A 23,522-nucleotide genomic window follows, 5' to 3' on the forward strand; every position below is an offset into this window, starting at 1 on the left:
CTGTGATTCCTGAAGCTGGAAGGTGATACCAGGGCAGATGTTTAACCTCAGCCCTTTTCCCCAGACAGTCTTTGCATTTTCATTTAAGTCTAACGCGTCACGCAGAGGAAACGTGCCCAATCATTCATGTTACAATTTTCTGTCGATCAATGTGTTTGACAGCTTTAGGGAAATGTCTGCATTGTGATATTTACAGCAATAAAGCATTTTTAATTATGACCCAGTGTTTTGGGTCTGTAAGTCCCACTTGTGACTGGTAAAGAGACTGATGTACTTCACACCTCCTCCTAGTGGTGGGGTTATTTTGATCTCAAACCCCATGATTCTCTTGGTTGTGGAGGCTGTTGCCAAAGCTGATGAAGATCCTGCTTTTTTTTTTTTTTTTGGTTTCTCGTAGCAGTGGGTGGTGGCCGATAAAGGGGACAGGTAATCGAATCATGCCGTCTGCAATAATAAAGGATGTCTGCACTAAAATATGGCAGCCCATTCCACTAGGGGCTACAGGCCTGTCAGGCGGGATGTGGGCAGGGGCGTTTGCTGAAAGATGTGCTGATACCCTGGAATTCAAAGTCATAGCCAAAAAATAAGATCTTTCCAATAGTCGACATATGGATGCTTAGGATTGGTCAGAAAAAAAATGCACCGAAGAGCCGAAAACAGCCAGTTTCACGCTTGTGTCCCTGAGAATGTAAGGAATGCTGGGAAATAAGAAAAGCCAGATGGCTGAGGTGCAGTGAGCAGAAACGCAACCTGGTGCTGCACTGCAAACCGCAGCCACTGACCCCTTTGGAATTCCTGGTCCAGCTTCACCTTTGGGCGAGGTGTCCTCGTTTCCAAACGTGGCCAGTAGGGGGCCTGGTTGACTAGTTGCTGGGGGCGGGCTATTTTCTTGGGTTTGAGGGGCACAGATATTACCAGGTGACTCGCTGAAGATGAGCATTCGTAGAGTGATGCTCTTCCAAATGACTGCAAGGCAAACATTTGTAAATGTAACAAGAAAAACATGCTGTTGTGGCTTTTAAATATAAATCCTAGATAAACTATTACAAGTGATAAGTACAAGTCTTATACTTTAGCCATATATGTTCAGAATCATGTTCTATTATATTTGTTTAACTATGTACTTGAGTTTGAACTTGGTGGGTCTTCTGAAAATGTTTGTGATATTTGCAGTTGGAGTTTTTTACTTTTCCGGGGATTTTGCTATTTAAACCCCTTAAACATTCAGTGCAGCTTTGTCCTTAATTATTTCCTAGATTTCAAATGGATTAATTTATTTAGCAGTGACCGCAGTAACAAATGTGGTTTGACTGAGATTTTTGGCTCAACATCACCATCTAGTGGTTTTATTGAAGCATGCACCTGTGGTGAGTCACCATAAAGGCACATGGACTAGGCTTTGCTTACGACGTAATTTCAATTTTATAGTTGTGATGTATGGAAGCCAGCATTACTTGCCACATATGCTGTTGGTGATAAGCTGAATTATTGTGGGGAAAACCGTGCAGTTCCTGTACTGATTTACCACAGTGCATGTTCCTTCCTGTCCATCTGTCAGGGTACCGTTATAGTACGACTACTGTATGTTGCACAAGTTTGAATGACTTTAGTGTGCCTTTGGACTATTACTCAAGACAGAGAAATTCATTATTTTATTAAACAAATTAAGCTATATAAGCTATAGCTTAATATCAGCCTCATTGTTTACTGTTGACGTTTAGGTGTTTGTTTCATGTGGTATAGGAAGCTCTGCGTTAGGACTCTGCGTTTTTCTCATGTTTGTCGTCCTTTACAGACCACTTCTCCTGTCCGATTCATTGTGACCTTTAGAGTCCCGGTCGGCCTCCTGTCTGTCTTGGGGCTCTGGCTGTGTCACTGTGGTGCGATCACTCACAGATGTTTTTTATAGACAAGTGACTGCGGACTGACTGCCGGAGTCTTCGGTTCTGCAGGAGGAAGAGGGAGAGATGGTGCCCCCATCATCACCTTGCCTGAGTGCTCGGGGTTTAGCGAACTGCCGGATCAAGACTTCCTGAGCGTCATCACCTACCTGACCAGTATTCCAAGGTGCCGAAAAAGGCTCATTTCCTATTCATTTTATCTCGGTGGTTTCAAATCCTGTCACTGAGTGTGTGTTGGATGTGATAAAACACCTCTGTAGTTTCAAGGTTACCCAGAGTGTTTCCCTAAGGAATTTCCCGTGGCTGTTTTCTGCTGGTGCATGCATGTTTTGGTTTCAGATTGGGCATAACCATCCCCTGGCATGGGATTGAGTAATTGATGCTATTCTAGGAACCATGGCGTGGTTTGTGGAATTTTATTATAATAACATTGGTTTTAGTTGTAGGTTTCACATGGTGCATAATGGCTTGAATGGGTAGGTGTCTACCCACAGCAGCAGGGTCCCTTTTACCTCACTTCCTGTTTAATCAGACTTGCCACAGCAAGGGGAGACAGGTCGTCCAAATCACATTTTAACAGAAGCATAATTTAATAATAAAGCAGTGCTTGCCTTCTGTGTTTCTTTAAATAGCTTGGCGGCTCCTATATCCACCCTGTTGTATGTCAGCGTGGGGGTTCCCTTCTGTGCAGTTTTCCAAACTCGAGGGTGAGGCCGTGAAGTCACAGTTGGCCAAGATTCCCGTGGCGTATGCTAATCGTGGACATTTCCGGAGATGAACATTTCTCGGCACTGCAAAAAACAAAAAAAAATAAAACAAAAAGAAAAAGAGAGTGCATTTTTCCCATGCGAAGTGGACAATGCACAGGCACTAACAAATGGCTAAATCCTCCCCGCCGTAAATCTGCACGTCACCTTTCTCTTCTCTTCTCCCCCGTCCAGTCAGGAGGCAGCCAGCATCGGCTTCATCATAGTCATAGATCGCCGGCGGGACAAATGGACGTCGGTGAAAGCGTCCCTGGCGAGAATAGCGGTACGTGAAGGGTGTGGCGCCATGCCCCCTCTGTGCTCGCGGTTGTGTGATTAGCAGCATAGGTGCTCAGGGGTGAGGAATGTTATTAAAGTCCTATTTAAAAGTTGTAGCGCCTTTGTGAGGCTGTCTCTCTGGGGCAGGTAGGAGGGTAGTGTGAAATACCTGCAGAGAGGCTCGATAGAGTGAATCAGCATGTCAGTCCTCTGACCTCCTGGGTGAATCTTTTAAAGAGGAAAACAGTGTTTAGATTCTGTCCTTGAAAGAAATTGTTTTAGAAGGTAATTTGGAAGAAAAATCGGCATATAATTTTATGTTAAATATATTTATGTGGTTTCATTCAAATACATCATGAATTTCTGTAGACGTAGTTGGTTTCATGTACTGTAAATGTCACCGGAAAATACCATTTAATTTTCTTCATGTGACTCTTGCGCATTGGTGCTGTTCATACTGTCCACCCGCAGGGGGCGTTTCCGGGAAACCTGCAGCTGGTCCTGGTTCTCCGACCGTCGCGCTTTTTCCAGAGGGCCATGGCCGATATTGGAATCCGGTTGCACCGCGATGACTTCAAAATGAAGGTGGGGGCCTTCCTGGATTATTTAGGTGCATGATAAAGTTTCACTGAGTTTCAGTGCATGGGGTGGCGCTGAAGGTCTGCAGGCAGAACCGGGTTCATAAGTAAATAAAAGAAAACTGGAAGCTTCTGTGTCAAATACCATGTTCCCTTTTACTTGGGTAGGTAAAGTCTGTGGGTAATCGGGCTCAGCTGGGTTTAACTACCCGAGGTATCGGTACACATGGGGCAGCAAATCGGTTGACTTGCTCCATTCCAAGGCTGGCTGAATGCCAACCAATTACAGAATTCTTTTTTTTATTATTACTACTGAAGAGAAATCAAATAATTTTAACACTTAAACAGCCACCCAGCCCCTCCATAGAATGTAGATTCTGTAGCCAGGCCTCTCGCCACAAAGTTCACCCAGTTTTCTTCGGTCTTCAGTCCTGACCAAAACGGAGGTGGGGGTTCGGTGTCCAGCCGGCTCTCACCGAGGCTCCTCCGGTATCTGTGGTCTAGCGCAGCAGCAGCACCTGGCCTGGACCACAGCCTCCGCTGACAACTTGTCCTGTGGGCTGGTGCCAAGGCCAGAGTCGAAGCATCAGCCAATGTGTCTGGCAGTGCAGGGGTCGGTATCCAGCTAACTGCTGACTCACCACTGCTGTGGAGCAAGCTGCAGGCAGCACACGGAGCAGCCTTATCTGGAAAGCATTGGCTGTTGGCTGGTGGTGATACTGGGATGGCCAGTAACTGCCAACAGAATCCTCAGCTGTGTCTTAACGGTTCTTTCTCTGGGTCCTTTACCAGCCGGATTCTCAGCTAAGCAAATCCCTCACCGGTGTGGAGTTTTGCTGAAGATGAGGGCAGTGTGTGGCTCAGCAGGTCAGGATACTGTGCCTATGACCGTAAGGTTGTTGGGTCGAATCCCATGCCCGGCAGAGAGATTTCACCACTGGTCCTCTGAGTAAGGCTACAATTACTAAAGGGACTCTGAGCTTGCTTTCAGTTGTACTGCATTTTGGGTAAAAGGGTTGGGCTAAATACATAAAATGTAATGTAAGAGGCGGCACCCGGAAGAGGAAGAGAGCCCCTGCCGTTTTGCATCATCGTCTAGCTGCCATTTTTGGTGGTTCCTGGTTCTGCCATGGACTCATCTCACTCATGCTGGATCTCGGGACACGGAGAACCTGCGGAGGAAAGGATCCGACCCATTCTGGGCAGAAGACAGCCTCTCCCTGCTCGGCTTTATGGTGTTAATGTGGAAGGGGTTTGGGGGCCTCACAGTGGCTGAGATGGTTCCTCTTACAGTTCCCAGCCTCCCCAAAGCGCTTCTCGTTTCGGCACCCGTGCATCACACTTAATCAGAAGTCAGCTTCTCAACAACTCTGAGTCTGTCTGCGTGACTCATCTCTTACCTCAGTTCCTCCAGCCCACAAGTGAGACGTTCCCTCCGTGACTTCCTCTGAAGCTGGGCCCCTTCAGAGCCTTGGGACTCCCACAGCAATCTCTGCTGCCCTTTCCTCTTGCTAATCTAAACAGATTGGATCTTTTTTTTTTTTTTCCCTTTCCTATAATGAGCGAGAAATGGGAAAGTTCCTGTGCCGCACCGTATGAGAGACGGAAATACCCAGCTGTCCTCTAGGTGGCATCGTGTGCGCACGGCGCCTGCCACGTGTGGCCTGGTTGGGTCACAGGGGTGAGGAAAGGCCACACGGCAGCTGAATTCATTTAAGCCAGAGAATCTAAAAGATGCTAAAAACGGAGCTCACAATAAATCCAATACCCTTTAAATAAAGGTAATTTGACAAACTAGCAATAAAAAATAATGGAAAAAGCAGAAAACTATGTAATACACATTCTTTTACATTTTTTAAATTTGCTGCTTGTGTTCATATATTGGCATCATTTGAAACAAGCGCTCAAAAATGGACCATCAATTTAGAAAGTTCTTTGTCCTTAGTTATTTCTCCAGAATGCGTAGTTGCATCAAATTCCATTGATGTAATTACCTCAGTAGCACGTGGACATGGTTCATTATGTTTGAACAAATTATATACGGCATCTGCAGTTGAATGCGCTCAGTGTTGTCAGTTTTAGTTATATATATCCCCCCCAACACCCCCACCCCCATGCTTCTGTTTGTAGGTCGTCATGCTGAGCTCACTGTCCGACTTGCACATCTACGTGGACAAAGGGCAGCTGACCAGTGAACTCGGAGGGAACCTGGATTACTGTCACAGTCAGTGGATACACCATCGGACAGTCAGTAGCTTTGGCTCTTTCTTTGTGTGACGTCTCCTGCACCTGCAGACCATTCTCAGCTAGCAGCCTCTGTTTGCCCCATGCCTCTGAAAGGAGGAAACAAAAAATAAATGCAAATTAAGGAAATTACTTAAAATGGCTGTGGTTTATTAAGGAAATGGGTGCATTGAAGGTATCGGGAATGTGACTGAAGTTTCCGTCTTGCTTCGGTGTGCTTCTTGCAGGCCATCGAAAGCTTTGCAGTTGCCGTTAAGGGCGCGACCCAGAAGTTGCAGAAATTCAGTGCCGAGCTCAGTGGCGTGGAGCTGCCCGTGGATGTGCATGGTGCTCAAGAGCTGTTGTGCGCTCACACAGCGAGACACGACGGGCTGCAGGTGGTTCCTGTGGTTTGGTTTACCTGCTACTTGAAATAACCCACTGTTTATATTCATCCAAAATGACCGCATTAGTCACCAACAGAGGTTGAGCTTTGTGGAATGAATGTGTCATTGAGCTGCTCTGAAAAAAAATCTAATTTGTACCATTTTTCCGTTGCGAAACTGGCAATAATTTTTCTAGAGTTTATGTAGGAACAGAGTATTCGGGCTCCCCTGGGAGACGTTGAGTTCTTCATAGATGTTGTGTGCTTTTCACAAGCACCTCAAGAGTTGTCTAGTTTACGAAGAGCACTTCATATACATTGGATTACTTGTTTGTAAATTAGCTATTAAATTATGAGTTTTACTTCAGAACACCATGTAGAACGATGTAATAATTTTTCTGCTTTACTTGGGTATTTAATACGACTATATTCCCTGGATATGTTATATGCATCCATATAACCCTAATAATATGCTGGATTATAAAGTTGCATGTGACTTATGACTGTCAAAAGCTTTTTGTATAAGGTTTCCTGGTTCATATTTCTATCTGCCTTTCGTGCCTTTGCTTATCATATAGGATGATCTCCATCTGGCAGTAAGACAGGGAGCTACTCTGCTGTGCTGTATCAAAGAAGCTGCAAACAGAACAGCTAGTGGCCGTCTCAACCCTGATGAAAGAGAGAACTTGGACACCGTGGAAAGGTTGGTTTGTCTGTTTTTAATATGAAGGTTCTATCTTGATGTCCCTCATATGGTTGCACTGTTTCTGTGGCCAACCTGTATTAGTGAGCGACTTTTGTGTTTCAGGCTGGTTTCTCAGCTGGATGAGACAAAAGCTTCTCTTGAACAGTGTTGGTCCAAACACCACCGGAAATTGGAGCAGTGTTTGCAGTTCAGGCAGTTTGAGCAGGATTGTCTGGAGGTGAGTTTAAAGGAGAGGGGACTTCTAGACTAGGCCCATGCTGGATTCTCTGACAGCGTTGCCACTCTCCCTCCCAATCGCACAGGTGAAAAAGTCTCTGGACGCTTGGACGGAAGAGCTGGATTCCATCTCGGACGTCGGGAGCTGCATGACCGCAGTGGAGGAGCAGCTTAGTGGAGTGAAAGCTGTGAAAGAGAGAGCTCAGGTCAAGCCTAGGTGTTTTGGAGCAGTGAAACTCCAGAGGAGTCTCTTCGCGGTTTGATGCAACTATGCATTCTGGTTTCACTTTTGCTAAGAATGAATTTGCTTGTTACTTTTTTTTGGATCCCTGGAGGAAAATTAGGTTTAGTGTGTCATAGTGCCGTTTTTTTCCCCCTCTGTTTACTGGAATAGTTCTAAATTGCTCTGAGGGTGGAGGTGGGAACGTCTAAACATCAGACAGGTCAAAGCTACACTTGTATTCTAGTGCCCTCACTGAACCTCAGCTGTTTGGCTGGTAATCTCACCACATGTGGCTTTGGTTTCTCAGGAGTCCTTGGCAAGGGCCCAGAGGCACGTCGTACACGGTGACCAGCTTATTGAAGATGGTCACTATGCCGTCCACTCCATCGAGTCCAAGTGCTCCGAGCTGAGGCGCGTTTGCGGTTACTTCTCTGATGAGGTTAAACGGAAGTGTGCCGTGCTGGAGAAGTTCCTTCGAATCCACCAGCAAGTGGACAAGGTATGGAGAAAGATCAAGCCATCTTGGGGTGTCAGGCCTGGTCTGCAGATATACTCGTTCGAAAGATATACTCAGCAGTGCACCTATTTAAAGACTGCTACCAAGATGCAAAGTGAATTCAGCAAATAACTTGCTCAACAGTAGCTCTACCCTGCTCTTATATATTCTGTATACTTCTTTTAAAGCATAATTAGGCTCCTCCTGAAAACGTAACGGTAGACTGCACTCGACTCAGCCTACGTGTTGTCATTTTGTTGGTTTATTTATTTCTGTCATCTAGCAAGCAAAACAGCAGTAATGTAAGCTGGAGCCATGCTGTGCAACTCAAGGGGCGAGATGTTGTCACAGGTGAACAAGTGGTGCGAGTCTGGCATGTACCTGCTGGCCAGCCAAGCTGTGGATAGGTGCCAATCTCAGGAGGGCGCCGAAGCTGCCCTGAGAGACGTCGAGTCCTTCATCGAGACTGTGAGGAAGGAGGAGCTGACCAGTTTGCGGGACCTGCATGCCCAGTGTGATATCTGCCTTCCCGTGGATCTTGAGGTAGGTAGGACTGGGTAGAGTTGGGGGTAGGTGCTATGCTCCATGACAAGGATGGGGTGGCACAAACTATGACAGTGTCACTCAATGAAAACAAAGCAGTTTTTCAGGTAATCAGCCTGTGGCTCTTCTCTCTGGCTGCCCCCCCCCCCCTTCTTGGCAGGAAAAGTTGCAGAAGGCTTTGGAAAGGTTGGATGAAGTCCAGGAGATGTTTGAAAAGAGGCAGGCCAGCCTGAAGAAGTTGTCAGCCAAGCAAGCTAGGCCAGTTCAGCCAGTGGCCCCCCACCCGGAATCCTCCCCAAAGCACCCCCCAGGCACTTCTAAAGTTCCCTCCAAATCTAACACCTGACTTAGTCTGTCCCTCTTACACTGGGGATCAAAGATGTTACTAGTTAGACCTTCTTGTGCATATGTCTTTCTGGCTGTTCTTAATAAGCGTTTATTCACTCACAATTAATGCGACCAAGACCCTTTTGCAGGGTGTGTAGGAGGTGGGCGCATTTTGTGGGGGATGCCAGTCTGTAATCGCACATGACAAATTTATCATCATTTACTTATCTGGACTGCACATCTTTGAATTACGAGAATAAATAACCACAATTATAAGAGAATCACATAGTGAGCTGGGGTTAGATTAGCTTTTCATTTTAAATTTTACTTTTACAAAGAAATAAAATTCTGGTGAGCTACTGAGTAACAGCAGTATATTTTGACTCCGGGAGTGGGTGGAGGGGGGCCTCCCTTGATGATAAATATTCATACTTTGTTGCAATTGACTGGGAATGCCTTAAAGATAGACGACATGCCGGTCGCGATGAGCCGCCTGCCGACCGCTGCTCTAACCCTTTCTGTTCTACTTCAGCCTCAAGCCACAGGACGTCAGAGATCCCGGGGTTTTCAAAATTACCTGCTGATGCCGACGCCTCAAAAAGAAGAAACCTCCGCAAGACAAAAGGGGGCATCAAGGTGAGGCAAGATGTTGCCTTGGTGTTCATAATAAAGTTTGGATTCACTGTGCAGTCCCCAGTTGGGTTCACTGTGCAGTCCCCAGTTGGGTTCACTGTGCAGTCCCCAGTTGGGTTCACTGTGCAGTCCCCAGTTGGGTTCACTCTAAAATATGTGCACCAGACCCGGACTTAACCAACAATACAGGCCTCTATTGCCCTACTAGTTTAAGATGTGGTGTTTGTCAAGCACCCATTGCTAAGCACTAGTTTGAGTGAGTTTATATCATGGTATATTTCCTTATTTTACTGAGCAACACTGATCAGAGTTTATCCTTTCTAAATTGGCTACGCGTAGTCACTGTAGTCTTAGTCCTCCAAGGCTGTGGGTTTGTTTTCTGACCCTGGATCTTCGGTTGTTCCGTTTGCATGTTTCCCTGGTCCTGGCTCTGTGCTGCTGTCCTCTTACATATGTGTGGTTTTGCTAAATTGCCATTAGTTACTTATCTTGAATTTAACCGTCTGCCCTATGATGGGCTGGCATCATTTGTCAATGCTTTGAATTTATCTTCATCTTGACATCACTTTTCTTGGTGAGGGTTGCAGCAGTAGTATGTTGAGTAGCTCAGACTCTAGGTCAGGGGTCTCCAACCTTATTTACAGTGAGAGCTACTTCTACAAAGAAAATAATCTAAGGAGCAGTGACAATGATAAAAATTTTCCATTGTAAATTATATGAGCCGTACCCAACCCATACCCGCATTGTCATGGCTCTGCTTAATAGCAGTAGTACCCATATACCGCAATGTGTACTGGGGCATATGGTCATACGCCTTCTCTAAATACGCACAGTACACATGGAATATGCTGCCATCTTCCCATGTACCCTTATATAGCTGCATGAGGGAGAAGAGATGGATCACTTCCACGGCCAGACCTGGATTCCTCAAAGTATTCCTCCTACCAGCCTGAAGCGTTGGTTGGTTTGCCAAAACATTTATGGGGCCACCCAGTTTCCTACCACGGGCTTTAGAAACTCCTCCTATGCACAAGCTTTCACCTCTGTGATGGCCATTGCTGTAGCCCTGACCTTTCAGCTAAGTAGCAAGCATTCATCTGAATACCCTCTTCATCAGCTCGATAACTTCCCTCACTAGATCCAGAATAAGGACGTGCTGGGATTAGTTTCCACTGTTCATTCAGGATTCATTCAAGATTCTTTTTTTGTCACATGCAGGTACTACATACAAAGTGCAGTGTGCAGTGTCAGCACAGCAGTGTAAGGTTGAACTGATAACCATAACTCTATGACCGGGAGAGTGGCATGTCTTGGTTGAGGAGTCGAATCGCCTGGGGATAGAAACTCCTCCTGAGTCTTTCCGTCTTGGCCAAAATGACACGGAACCTTCATCCAGTTATTCATCATCGAGTTATTTTTCCTTATTGGACTATGTGAATCAAACGAAACCAGCAGACTGTTTGAGTTATTGCATCTCCATGTTCAATTTTTTAACTTTTATTTTTTAATTTGACTCTGAGTGGCTCAGCATAATGCCCCACCTCTCAGAAGCCTTCTTGGGATCCAGTGAACTGGCCACTATGCAGTGACTATATAGTGGGTGTCCAGTCTAATGTGTCTCTACAGACGAGAGAGCACCTTTTTTTAACTGATTTTTTAAGCAATGACTCTGCCATCTGCCTGTGTTATACGGGCCTCTTTTAAAATGAAAGGGTTACGTATGTATGTAAACAAGCAACTGACAGACGGTTTGGTGCTTCCCCTTAGGGACAGGGGCCTGCAGAATTTGATTCATCCCAGACATCGAGTCAGTCTTTGAGATTATGGCTACTATTAGGATTAGGGATAAACATAGCTCAGTTGCACCAAAGAGTTCTTGTAGCCATTTCTGCATAGGGTGCTCTGATTCTACTTGCTACCTTTCATGGTAGATGTTTGTTTGGATTGTAGTTTGCCTGGCCTCACTGCAGACTTGTTTGCCAAGTAGCTGATAGTCTGTTTGACATGGCTCTGTCGATCGTTGAAGTATGTAAACTCCTCAACCACACTGTCAGAATCCTTGGAGGGGACTTGTGTGTTATTTCAATTAAGCTGAATTATTATACCTTCGCGGAAACACGGCTCAACCGAATTTTTACAGCTTTTGTAGAATGGTGCGTGATTCCATTGTGATGGGATAGTAATCCATGCTGCAGCACTGTGGCTGAGTAGGTGTAACAGTTAGACAGAACATCTCTCTAGCCCTGTTTACACTTGGCTTTAAAATGCATGTTGGGAGATCAGATCTTAAGTAGACAGCTGTGGCATATCACCAGTATCTATCATTGATCTCCAAGGTGTCCAGCTGACTGCTTGGTTGTCAGTCATTGTGATGGTAAAAATAAAATGGTAAATGGACTGCATTTATATAGCGCTTTTCTACTCCTACGAGTACTCAAAGCGCTTTACAATACATGCCTCACATTCACCCATCCACACTGACATTCACACACCAGTGGCGATGTCATTGTCATGGACTCATCAGGATGGATTAGCAGTTACACTGTAAGACATACATGGTCACATGCGGCCCAGAGTGGTTGGATCACAATGCATCTTGGAACCTGTTTGCCCAGGTCTGAGATGCACTTTAAAACAAAGTGTAAACAGGGCCTCTGTTTTGCCTATATTTGTTTTTCCCTCTTCAGATTGAAGTTATGCACGAAGCCAGCCAGGGGGGTTTAAGTCATATTTTGGTGGCCAACGATACAGAGGAGAGTTTATTCGACAGACGAAGGTAGGAGATTTCTCCATGTATATCTTACAGTGACTTTTCCTGTCCATTACTGTATTTTAATTCAAAGACAAGTACAATTTACTCAATTGCAAAGCTGTATATTTTAATCTGGCTATTCCAAATTTAAAAAATTATAGCAGTAGGATCCTCCTTGGGTATTGAATAGGCAGCCTTAGTTCATGTCCTAAATCTTGACGCTCCTTTCTGACATCTTTTTGCTTGGTAAAATTTGTGTAATGTTATTCTGTTGGCTATGATGTTTTGTTTACACTAACACTTTTTAAAACAAAACAAAGTTTTCCAGCATTCTCTGTGTCAAATGTTCCAGCTTAGGCAATCATTAGCAATAAAGAATGAGTGTTTCACAGCATTTCCCCCATATTTCAGTTTGTTGTAATATTATGTAGTAATTATGTGCCTACACACTTTTTGAGAATAGAAGAAAAGTCTTTTTTTTTCTAAAAAAGTTTTCAAGTGAGTTTTCGTTCCTGCATGTCTGAATCTAAGAAATCTGTGTTTTTGTGTCAAAAATGGTTGTGTGTGTGTGTGTGTGTGTGTGTGTACATGTACAAAAATATACTACAGTGACCCACAAAAACAATTGTGCAGAAATTGTGACCTGCTTTCCAAAAACAGGGGAGATTCCGTAGGTGCGGGGTACACACTATTACCTGTGTGCAGTGATTAGATCATTGTACTTGCGGGCTGTTGTTTTGGCAAACAAATTCATCTTTATTACAGTAGATTTAATAGCAATAGCTTTAATATACAGTTTTTTTCAGGCTTGTTTAGATAGAAACATTTTGCAAACAGTAAAACAGTATGTGGCTTTGAAGCTTTCTGGCACCAGGAGATAGGAACAAATCAAGAAGAAGCAAGGAACCTTTTAAATCAGTTTAATTTAATGACATCGAAAGATAAATAAAATTATGATCATCCGACGACTGGCAGTATGTCTAGATTGTGTTCTATTCTCCTTAGACTCTTCTTTTGCATGACCCACTAGGACTTATTCTTACTTTTTTTGACTGAAGATGCTCCAAACCTGAACCATGGCTAATGGAGGGGCAGATTAGGTTCCTAGAAACACTTTATTTAACTATATGTCCATATAAATGCGAAGTGAAAATACAGAAGCCCCCCCCCCCCTTCTTCTTTGATATTATGATATTTGAAAAAAGCATGCGACTAACCAATACTCTTCACACATTACAAGAAGGCTGCTTTGCAAGGGTAGGTGTTAAAATAGTATGGTTTACAGAACAGTGTTATTTTTACTACCTGGCAATATAGGTCGTCTAAGAGTCCATAGTTAGCTTTTTGGAGCTGAGGATCTGTGGAGATCTTCCAGAGGTAATGGATATCTTTCACATGTCCATGTGAGGTCATCATCTTGTGGTATACACAAGGGTGGTATGGGGCTTTTCCCTCCCCTGAGAAGTATGCGTGTTCCTGTGGGGAGACACCCATCACATTTGCGAGGATCCCCATAAATACATCGTCGATGTGGAGCGTGGCGTTGAGGGTTAACGAGGCCTGGTATATTTTGGCAGCCACGTCCCCTGACACCACATATCCAGCACCTGCCGTGTAGTCTGGATAAGTGGACCAGGGGTACATCTCATAGGGAACATAGTACTTGCTATCCTTGCGGCGGATGGGTGGGGCTCCGCGGTGCACACGGCCAATCCAGAAGTTCCGGACGTCTCTCCGGCCCATTTCTTGCAGATAGTGGACCAGGTTGGGCATGTGCACGAAGACATCGTCATCGGCGGACATAAGGAACTGAGCATGGCTACAATATGAGTGTGCCCATTGAAACTGCAGGAGTAGCTTGATGGTGAGGTTGTGGAATGTGTCTACAAAGTCTTGCTGGATTAAGTCCCCGTACTCTCTGTCCTCCTGGTCCAGCTGTTTTTGTTGTTGGGCCCGATCAGATTCCTTGGGGTGGACACCCAGGACAAACACTACCCTCACATTCACGCCGAGTTCTGAGCGTGCATACGTCTCATTTCCCCAAGTACAGCGGATGGCTGCCCTTCTCTCCGTGTTCTTTGGGGAAGTCTTAACCATGAGCAGCAGCAGCAAGTCCTTAACCCTGCACTTATGTCTGCGATTGATTAAGTAACGGTGGTTAGCGAAGCTCTCTGCCACTTCCCGGCTCACAGAGAAGCTCTTGTTGAGAAAGTTGTAGCTGTTGACTAAGTAGCGATATGAGTAGGACCTCATGTGGCTCACAACGTTGTTGTCCAGCTGATCCCAATAGAGCATTACAACGGAGAAGACGAAGCACGTCGCTGTCAGCTGCACACATTTAAGTTTTCTGATCCTTCTGAAATAGATGAACATTCTGCAGTCCAGCTGACCTCCAGATCCTCCTCCTCTGTCAAGGCAGATATTGTGTATTCTGTTGAATGTTCTTGCAGTAATTCAGATGTTTTTGTTTTTCGAGTTTCACTCTATTATTGCCACACTAATGCAGAGTCAGGGGAGCCTGAATGAAAATAGGTCTACTGACTAAGTAAGCCGCCATTAGATCCCAGAAATGAGTCAAGCCTTGCTGTCCTCATGTTTACCAGTTTCTTATTTTGTTATAGAAACCTTGAATTATTTCTTCATCTGAAAGAAAAAGTGATTTAACAACATAAGATTGCATGATCAAAATAGGCTATTCAAAGCATTATCTGTTTTTTATTAAAAAACTGAGGTAAAAAAAGGGGAATCAATTGAGAACCAATGAAGTGTAGTTGCAGAAAACTACATGTAGAATCAGAGATGGTACGGAGATCATCTCAAACATGGGCCTAGGGGTCCTTGCCGCAGTCGTTATTGTGGTCAGGAAGTCACATGTTTCCCTTATAATGGTAGTTCTCTGAATGTCCTTTGTGGTGTTTGTGCAATGAGAATGAGATCAGTTATAACTGAACCTCTGGATCCTGTCTGCATGTATGAATTCTATTGCAGCCATATGATTTGCTGTATAGAGGCAGGTTGTTTGAATTAATGAGCCCAAGAAAGTGGCCATCAAGTGTGTATTGGCAATAAGGTCACCACAGTGACTAGCTTTTCAAAATTAAATCATCTTAAACTGCGCCTTAAAATATACAGATGTAAAAAATCATCAGATCAATTTGATTATAGGCACAAATACATTTCACATAAAATGAGTTTCTGAAGGCAGTTAAATGTTTGTTAAAGTGGGACTTTTTGTCAAATTCTGCCTATTTCAGAAGTCAAATCCAGAATACTCTGACCAAGCTGAAACAACAGACTCATTGGAATATATTTCAAGTAACTGAACAAAAAGTGCACACACACACACGACACTTTTCTAAAGCAGCCCATGTTAGGGGTCGAGGGTGGTCTCCTGAACAAGTTAAAATGCTAAACTAGTGGGGCGGGGGGGACTAATTAGTGGGTTTTCCAATTAATTTTTAGTCTCTCTTCCAGGGCCACATTAGAATTAATAGATAATTATAGCTGGAGGAATATGGTACACCCCCCACGGCCTGTGTCCACTTCATTAACTATAAGGAGCTAGAAAAGACATCTGAGTCCAGTATAGACCAGTATTAGTTGAGCAGCACATTTTAGTAAGCTTTCTCCTTTCTTTCTAGTAGCAAGTCTTATTACTGTTGTAATGTATATTTTTTGTTTACTTTTTACACTCCTGCCCTACTACAGTTAATCTCCTTGGTCACACGTCAGCTCAGCTTTAATATAAAAGTCAGCGCCAGCTCTTTGTAAGCAAGATGTGATAATGGAGGGTTTAGGTCGCGGATCATATCACAGCTGAGCGAGGTGCAAATCTTTCACAAACTGACAATGGCATTCACTAGCAAAGTTAGCACGACAATGTAGCTCTGTGAAGTGGATGAAAGCGCGGCCAGCTGATTCTGCGGACCGTCTGCTTGGAGTCCGCGTTGGTCTCGGATACTAACGTCACGGTTGATTTGCACTGGATGGTGTGAAGTCGTTATTTTCTTTATTCCAGGATTATCCATGTATCTAACAGATCCAGGTGCCCTCTCCTTTGTTTACGTTACACGTGCGGTTTTGCATGATCATCTCTAGCTACAGTACTCTGATATTTCACTTTCGCTAATTAAAATACGTGCACTTTAAACACATGGTTGTGCGTTAGATTAATCAACAGTCAAGCGTTTATAAAAAAACTTTTACTAATCAAAGAAAAAAATTATTCAAAATATATACTTCGCCACTTCTATGATTATTTAAAAAAATTTGGACGGACAAAAACTCGTGCACGTTGTGCTCGAGTTACAACAAACAAATGAAATATAAAGTGCGCCATTCTAAAAATATATTATAAAAAGCTTTGGTCAAATGTGCAAATGAAAAATTTCAGAAATATATACATTAACATCCAGTCTTATAGCTACGTCATTTGCCTTTTACACTGAGCAGTGTGAACGCAGAAGTTATTTTATTTTTATTTTTTTACAACGTCGGAGATAACTGTAGCACGGACTCCCGTAAAAACGTGGACGTAGTGCGAACGTAACCAAAGCATAGCTATGTGTGCTGAAGGTAATATATAATTTTACTTTGACGTAACTTTCCCAATTCCGTCACACTCCAAATGGAGAAGCGTATATTTTTATACGTATTGTTTTTCCTTTTAAGGACAGTCCTCAATTGCATAAAATGACATTCTACGCATATTATTTTTAATTTTATGCATAATTGTTTTTACCATCATGACCTCTACTGGACAAGGGTTTGTGGAAGATGGGTGATTTTTATTTATTTATTTATTTTTAAATACATCAGCAATAATTTGTCTATATCTTTGAGCAGATATACGTTAAACAGGAAATGCTTTGAAACGCGGCACAAGTTAAAAAAAAAAAAAGGTTCCTTGCTGATATTTTAATATGTTTGAGTTTTATATGGCACAATACACTGTTCTTGAGTGGATAAGTATAAATATTAATCACGCCAATCACCCCATTAATATATGGTTTTAATTTACACAGTAATAGCAGTTCGGTAAGACTTTTTTCCACCAGTTGTAAAACAGTCATGGCATAAAGTCTTCATTTCAAAACCAAATAAGGGTTTTAACCTGAAAAGGCCTTTGTTAATTTAAGCAGAAGTTGAACTGACACTTTTACACAAAACATAAGGCCTGTGAAAGACTAGTTTTACTTACGCCGAAAGACAACAGTCATGGAATGTGCATTCCTCTTTTAACACTGGCAATGCAGAACTGGTTTCAGAAAGGGTATTGCCTCTGACATATCTATTTAATTTTTACTGTTTTCATAAGCCATACAGAAATTGTGAAGCTAACACACCAATGTTAGTGCTGTAAATCATTTTCAAAAAGCAGTTTCTTGCGCCTTTGGAAGCATAAAGTTCTTACTGCATTTCCCTGAACTCTGCTTTGATACGGAGTTAATTTCAAACAAGGTTAGAAAGGAGAGGAGATGGATGGAAATTTTCTCCCGGACGAACGATGGTACTTACCAGCACAGGGAAGGCCGTCGTAAATCCATGTGTTTAGAGAAACGCAGCGCGACTGGAGCAGAGTATGGCCGATGGACAGTTTAGGATTTCTCTCTGACAAAGTGAAATCACCGTTGTGAGTAGCAGCCAGTCGCTGCCGTGCAACTCTGAAAGTGAGACAGCGCTGTCCTTATGTGGGTGTGAAGGAGCCACCTACAGTAAGAGCTGAGTGAGAGCTGCTGTTACGTTTCCAGGCTGAGTCACACCAGCCACGGTCTGACTGGCGGATCCTCTATATCTGCCCATTAGTGATTTTAAAATCTGTAGTGGGGGGGGGGCATATTGTGCACTAAATTTTGATGTCTGTTGCATCACTGGGACCCCACAGCTGCCAGGTTTTTGTTCCAAAGGTTTTTTTTTGTTTGTTTTTATTCTTACAGGTTGCAGGTTTTTTTTTTTTTTTTTGCAAAGTTTCTTAATTGCACAGATAAAATATGCAGTAGCAGGTATTTTACAGTGGCTGTCATTTTTATCAGCTGAGAAATCCTACGTTATGTGTTAACCTGAGTAAGGATTGGATAATATCCTGGAAACCGTCAAACTGCATATTCCTCCATCTTAAATGATTCTCGCTAACAACCAAACCTGTTTTAAAAGTAATATTTCACAACCTGAATGCACTGCTTAGCTCATAAAAGCAACATTTCATTCAGACTTTTTTTGAGCAACAGCCTATATAGATGTAGACATCAGTGTTTGCACATTAGCATATATAACAGCTCCTACTTAATCCATCCTTTCTTCTGTTGGAGGTTTTTTCCTCGATCATCAATGCCAATTTTTATTTTTATTTTTTAAATATGATTTTGTATTTTGAACAAATGGTGCCAAGTTCCCTTTGCTCTGCTGATGAGTTGTGTGTCCACCCCTAACCCTCCACAGACACATCATGAATGAACTGATTGAAACGGAACGGCTGTATGTTGAGGAGTTGCAAAGTATCATGGAGGTATGTTTGTAGTATAAACCAGGTCTCCTACAAGTAAGGGCTGAAGATAGTCATTACCCAGGATGTTGGTCATTAATACGGAAACGGGTAGTTACACGGACGGTTATCTACACTGTGAAATCTTAGGCCATTGTTTATGACCCAACAGTGGGTGGCATTTATGCATGAGTGCAAGTAGTAGGTATCAAGATAGCTGCAGTCAGTAAATTTGTATTTCTTTTTCCATGCGGTGCTTGGGGGGGGGGGGGGGGGTGCAGGTTGAGCAGATCAAATTATGCACACCTGTCTGGCAGATTGAATGTGTTGGCAACTCAGGCTATTAGGCAAGGTTACCTGAGGTGTTCCTGATGCATGTCCAGAGAATATATAAATATTAATCTCGGTGCGTTTTATAAATATGTAAACTGATATTCTGTACAACAGTAAGCATTTGAGTAGCAATCCATTTCCAGTTTCATATATTTAGTGTGGTATATGATGCCTTGTTCTAGGGTTATGTTGCCAAACTTGGAAAAGCTGACTTATCTCATCCGATACCACCAGTGTTGGAAAACAACCAGGATGTGCTTTTTGGCAATCTCTCTGAAATCTATGACTTCCACAACAGGTAAGAAAGGTAATTATTTTTTCACAACATCTCACGATATGGTGAAAGCAACCCATTTTATCCCATTTAATTTTGTACAGCATCTCGTTGTTTTGGAGTGAGACATCACACCCAGATCATTCTTAGGAAAATGTACGCAAGATGGTTCACGTGCAACATGGAGGCTAAGAAAAATCTTCACAACGATCAGTCGATGCTACCGAAATTCATCTTTATACCGTTTATCCTTACGACTGGCTGTAGCATACTTGAGGCACCTATTGCAAAACATTAAATCATAACTTTGGCCAGTTTTCTACATTTACGTGAACATTTGGCCGCTCATTTCGCTTTATGCTCTTAAGACTGTTAATAAAAAAGTACTCTGGAATCCATATTTAAATGTACTGGGAAGACAGCACGCACACAAAAGAGAGATTAAAATTACTGACCTATATGAAGATCGTGCTGAAGAGAGCCTCTTCTTTTTACTCTCAGTGGCACTTAACTGGCTGTATATCGAAATTTCCCATTTGTCCGCTGTCGCCGAGTGGAGACTCGGAACTGGTATCCGCCGTTTTCGTGGGAAATAATAGTAATACAGAATTCAGGCAGTCGGTAAGGTGCTTTCTTTTCCGTCCCTCTACACTTATGGGGTTAAAACGACACCATAATTGGCTCTCAGAAACCAATACAAACACATAAAAGCCTTCTTTTTTAGTTGTACCCGAGACTAGGAGTAACACGAAGTGAAAACGGTGGGGATCTCCAAGGCAACCGGCCGCGTATCGCGCGCAGCATCCCTCGTGTTTTTCCGACTTTCCCGGTGGAGGAAGCGCTTTCAATTTCGTCGCGCGACGGAGCACGGAATTAATAACGATGAAGCGACTGGCGTCGTGCATTTTCAGTCATGTTTCACCGACAAGTGTCATACTATCCGTATTATAGTCTGTAGCGATCGCTGTCACTTCTCTTTTATGAGAATTATAAATTGAGCAATATCCAGAGTGATGGATGCACAGACATTGAATAATATTTTGAAACAACTTGCATTTTTTATGATCGTGCAAGTGCAACAATGAAGGTTAACAAAAGGAGGACACTTTTGGGAAAAGAGCAAGTACAGTGAATACAAATAGGACACTTATGGGAAAGTGCAGAACATTCTGCTGCTTAAGTAGGTTAATTTCCTCTCGGTTTTGATGCTCTCTAAGAATGGTAAAACTCCTTGGCGATCATTCAGAAGTCCTGGCATACATACATGGCCCACAAACCCAGGTTTATATTACAGTTGGGGGGGGGGGATTCTCACTGCCTGACATAATGCTATGATTGCACTAATGCACTGTTTTGCTTTTATGTAATATACAACCTTTTTCAAGAGGGTATAAAATGGTGATTTTTCAACCTATGGGTTGTGACCCAAATTTGTGTCATGTTAAGTTCTGAAAGGGCTGTGAGGCACAGTTGGAAATGTAAACATTTTACCAGCAAACTCCTATGCTGATCCACGATCAGATTTCCCAGCCCCAGTCCTCGAATTAACCTATATAAACTGGTCTTGGGTCTGCAAATGCTTAACGCAAAACTATTGAACACTCAACAAATCCAACAAGTCAAACCACTGATTCACTGGCCCATCCAGTCAAATTTGCGTGATAGGCATCGATTGGCGCAGATTACGGAGTGCACACTGTGCTAGATCATAGCCTTAATTTAAATAGGGTCACGAGTGAGCTGGCATGGAAAAAATTGGGTCACAGTGCAAAAAAGGTAGAGAAGCACTGGTATAAAACATACCGTTGTGAACATCCAGAATATTTCTTCATTTTGTTGATTTGGTCTTCTTGGTTGTTGTTTTTCATTTTAATGCTACCTATTCAGTATGGTTCTTCCTGTTTATAAAGACATGATTTGATCCTTTTCACTTCTAGAACATTTCGGAAAGAGTTGGAAAATTGCATTGAGAATCCAGAGTTAGTTGGGGCATGCTTTTTGAAAAGGGTATGTAAATATCAAGTATTATTAAGTTCCACTGACTCTTACCTGAACCGGTGGGGACAGAATGTAAAAACTCTGTTGTGATTTTTTTATGATTTAGAAAGAAGACCTGCAGATGTATGAGAAGTATTGTCAGAACAAGCCACGATCTGAAGCTCTTTGGCGACAGTGTGTGGAATCTTCTTTCTTCCAGGTGGCTTATCTAGGGTACTAATGATGTTACAAGCGACACTTCTACTAAGAGTTGCAAAAATGATAGCACTACTGGTTGTTGACAGTGCTCATTAGTTTAGTCTGAGGCCTTTTCTCTTATAGGCTGAGCAAATCTGATGTTTTCGAATCAGATTTGAGTTAATTTCATATGTGGCACTGGATTGGATATGTACCCGACTCCTGGCCATGCAGCACAAATGTAAATGGTCAGATAGGGATTTACATATTTTTTGCCTATATCCATGCACCGAGTGTTTTTTTTTTTTTTTTTTTTTTGGTGTCGCAAATGATTCATGCAGAAACATATCAATTTGTACATGCAAACCGTTTCAGAGGACAGATGCGTTCACCTTACACTTAGTTACAGGTAACTGGTCATTTTGAATGTGAACCACCAAGATAGGAAAATCTGGTTGTAGATATGTTCTGGTCCTTTGCACAGACTTCATATTCTATTGTTAAAGGAATGCCAGAAAAAGCTGGATCACAAACTTTCGCTGGACGCATACTTGCTGAAGCCAGTGCAGAGGATCACCAAGTATCAGCTGATGCTGAAGGCAAGTTGACAAACGCAGAGAGCTTTGTTTACTCTGATTTAACTGGCTGTTTACTGTCGATTCGTCTTATTCCCATCTTAATAAAATAACAATTCTGTAATTAAGAATGTTCTTTTGCCACCCTTAGTTTTTGTTTTAAATTGTACATATTCAACTAATTAGAATTTTTGTACTTTTGTGTGTTTATTATGGCCTGTTATATACATGACACCATTGCCCACAGCATTAGTAAATTTCCCCCACTTTGGATTCCATTTAATAAATTCACTGTCGAGTTTTGAGTCGTTTACGCAGTGCCCTATAAGGTAGTCGGGGGGAGGGCGTCTGGCATGAGCATTATTCAATGGTTTAAGGTTTGTTACACTAATCATGAGGTGGCGTGGTGGTTTACGGGGCAGTATGTGACCCACAGTATGTGAGCGTATGCGCACCCTGTGACGGACTGCCAGCTCATCAGGCTCCTCCTCCAGCCTCCTGGGATAGACCGCAGAAACTCTACAATTTTAGGGTTATTACACACATTTTACTGGATAAGTAACTGGAAATCGGGCGGATGACCATCCTGAGTTTCCTGTGATCTTTGTGGACCGCTGTGTTGTTGCAAAAATTGGTGGTGGAGTGGGAGTTAGACCAAGGGTGGCTAACCTGATCCTTGGAGGGCCGGTGTGGGGGCAGGTTTTTGGGATGAGGATTGGAGTTCAGAACCAGTTAAGTCTGTTTCCTATATTCTCAAGCAGTTTCTGATTTCTGTAAGCCCCAGGAGGTCAAGCTGTAAATGTAGAAGGAAAAGGAGACTTGAGGCCTAACCCTGGTCGCATCATCGCATTCTCAGGAGATGCTCAAATGCAGCACAAACTCTGAAGACACTGCCCAGCTACAGGAAGCTCTAGCAACCATGCTAGATATCATCAAGTCTGTCAACGACTCCATGCACCAGATAGCCATCACAGGCTTTTCGGTGAGTGAACGAGCATTTGTTTGAGGAAGTGTGTCTAGTTGTGAATGAGTGGTATTTGTGTGAATTATTGGTGTTGAGTATTTCTCAAGAGTGTATGAAGTATTGTATGTGCTACTCTAGGGGAACCTAAACAACCTGGGCAAGCTGCTGATGCAGGGCTCGTTCAGCGTGTGGACGGAGCACAAGAAGGGACACAGCAAGGTGAAGGACCTGGCACGCTTCAAGCCCAGGCAGAGACACCTCTTCCTTTACAGCTCCATGCTGCTCTTCTGCAAGCGGCGTGAGGACTCCACGGACAACCACGAGCGCACTCCGTCCTACAGCTTCAAGCACTCCCTAAAGGTGCTGTGAGCCCCCCCTGCTGGCCACTGTCATTATTATTTATTATTGTTATTGTTATTGTTATTTTATATAGCACCTTTTATGCATGAAATGCAGCTCCAGGTGCTTTCAATGTACGATAAAAGTCAAGAAGGAAAATGGAACAGACATTCAAAATAAACAGGGCTGTGGGTAACATTGCGAAAAGGTCATGTAAACTGATAAAGGACAAAACAGTTATCAGAGTAAAAGGTGAAATAAGCTAAAAGGGAGAAACCGATTAGAGTACAATAAAAGAAATAAAGGTGTAACGGAACAAAAGGGATGCGAATACATTTCAATGCAGTAAGAACATTAAAACAAACAGGACGAC

The 23,522-nt window shown here is 43.1% G+C and overlaps 2 protein-coding genes across 12 annotated transcripts in view; one reads left to right on the plus strand and one right to left on the minus strand.

Moving 5' to 3' along the window:
* The window catches only part of LOC111854661 (guanine nucleotide exchange factor DBS), a 49,902-nt gene that overhangs the window by 13,318 nt on the left and 13,062 nt on the right, over positions 1 to 23,522 (plus strand). For all 8 annotated transcript variants that reach the window (XM_072704001.1, XM_072704003.1, XM_023832870.2 and 5 more), the window contains 20 exons: positions 1,953 to 2,067; positions 2,843 to 2,933; positions 3,398 to 3,511; positions 5,635 to 5,751; positions 5,976 to 6,125; positions 6,691 to 6,815; positions 6,921 to 7,035; positions 7,121 to 7,240; positions 7,565 to 7,756; positions 8,105 to 8,296; positions 8,457 to 8,607; positions 9,156 to 9,259; positions 11,944 to 12,032; positions 18,447 to 18,513; positions 19,005 to 19,120; positions 21,034 to 21,103; positions 21,201 to 21,293; positions 21,778 to 21,870; positions 22,703 to 22,828; positions 22,949 to 23,170. In XM_072704001.1, the coding sequence (XP_072560102.1) occupies positions 1,953 to 2,067; positions 2,843 to 2,933; positions 3,398 to 3,511; positions 5,635 to 5,751; positions 5,976 to 6,125; positions 6,691 to 6,815; positions 6,921 to 7,035; positions 7,121 to 7,240; positions 7,565 to 7,756; positions 8,105 to 8,296; positions 8,457 to 8,607; positions 9,156 to 9,259; positions 11,944 to 12,032; positions 18,447 to 18,513; positions 19,005 to 19,120; positions 21,034 to 21,103; positions 21,201 to 21,293; positions 21,778 to 21,870; positions 22,703 to 22,828; positions 22,949 to 23,170 (2,462 nt within the window). The remainder of the gene's footprint in view (positions 1 to 1,952; positions 2,068 to 2,842; positions 2,934 to 3,397; positions 3,512 to 5,634; positions 5,752 to 5,975; positions 6,126 to 6,690; positions 6,816 to 6,920; positions 7,036 to 7,120; positions 7,241 to 7,564; positions 7,757 to 8,104; positions 8,297 to 8,456; positions 8,608 to 9,155; positions 9,260 to 11,943; positions 12,033 to 18,446; positions 18,514 to 19,004; positions 19,121 to 21,033; positions 21,104 to 21,200; positions 21,294 to 21,777; positions 21,871 to 22,702; positions 22,829 to 22,948; positions 23,171 to 23,522) is intronic.
* Positions 12,913 to 20,029, minus strand: LOC111854663 (lactosylceramide 1,3-N-acetyl-beta-D-glucosaminyltransferase A). 4 transcript variants are annotated; one of them, XM_023832882.2, is made up of 4 exons: positions 19,827 to 20,029; positions 19,552 to 19,663; positions 17,526 to 17,671; positions 12,913 to 14,651 (listed from the first exon to the last, which is right to left on the minus strand). In XM_023832882.2, the coding sequence occupies exon 4, from the start codon at positions 14,379 to 14,381 to the stop codon at positions 13,242 to 13,244; it is 1,140 nt and encodes a 379-aa protein (XP_023688650.1). In that variant the 5' UTR covers positions 14,382 to 14,651; positions 17,526 to 17,671; positions 19,552 to 19,663; positions 19,827 to 20,029; the 3' UTR covers positions 12,913 to 13,241. The 4 variants fall into 4 exon arrangements, with proteins under 4 accessions (XP_023688650.1, XP_023688648.1, XP_023688647.1 ...); XM_023832880.2 differs by having other exon boundaries at positions 17,526 to 17,618; positions 19,552 to 20,029; XM_023832879.2 differs by having other exon boundaries at positions 19,552 to 20,029.

Source organism: Paramormyrops kingsleyae, chromosome 21 (assembly GCF_048594095.1).
Source record: "Paramormyrops kingsleyae isolate MSU_618 chromosome 21, PKINGS_0.4, whole genome shotgun sequence".
Taxonomy (NCBI): domain Eukaryota; kingdom Metazoa; phylum Chordata; class Actinopteri; order Osteoglossiformes; family Mormyridae; genus Paramormyrops; species Paramormyrops kingsleyae.

What these genes read in the sequence shown, in the direction of transcription:
- LOC111854663 (XM_023832882.2), bottom strand. Translation starts at nt 14,381, where the DNA reads ATGTTCATCTATTTCAGAAGGATCAGAAAACTTAAATGTGTGCAGCTG.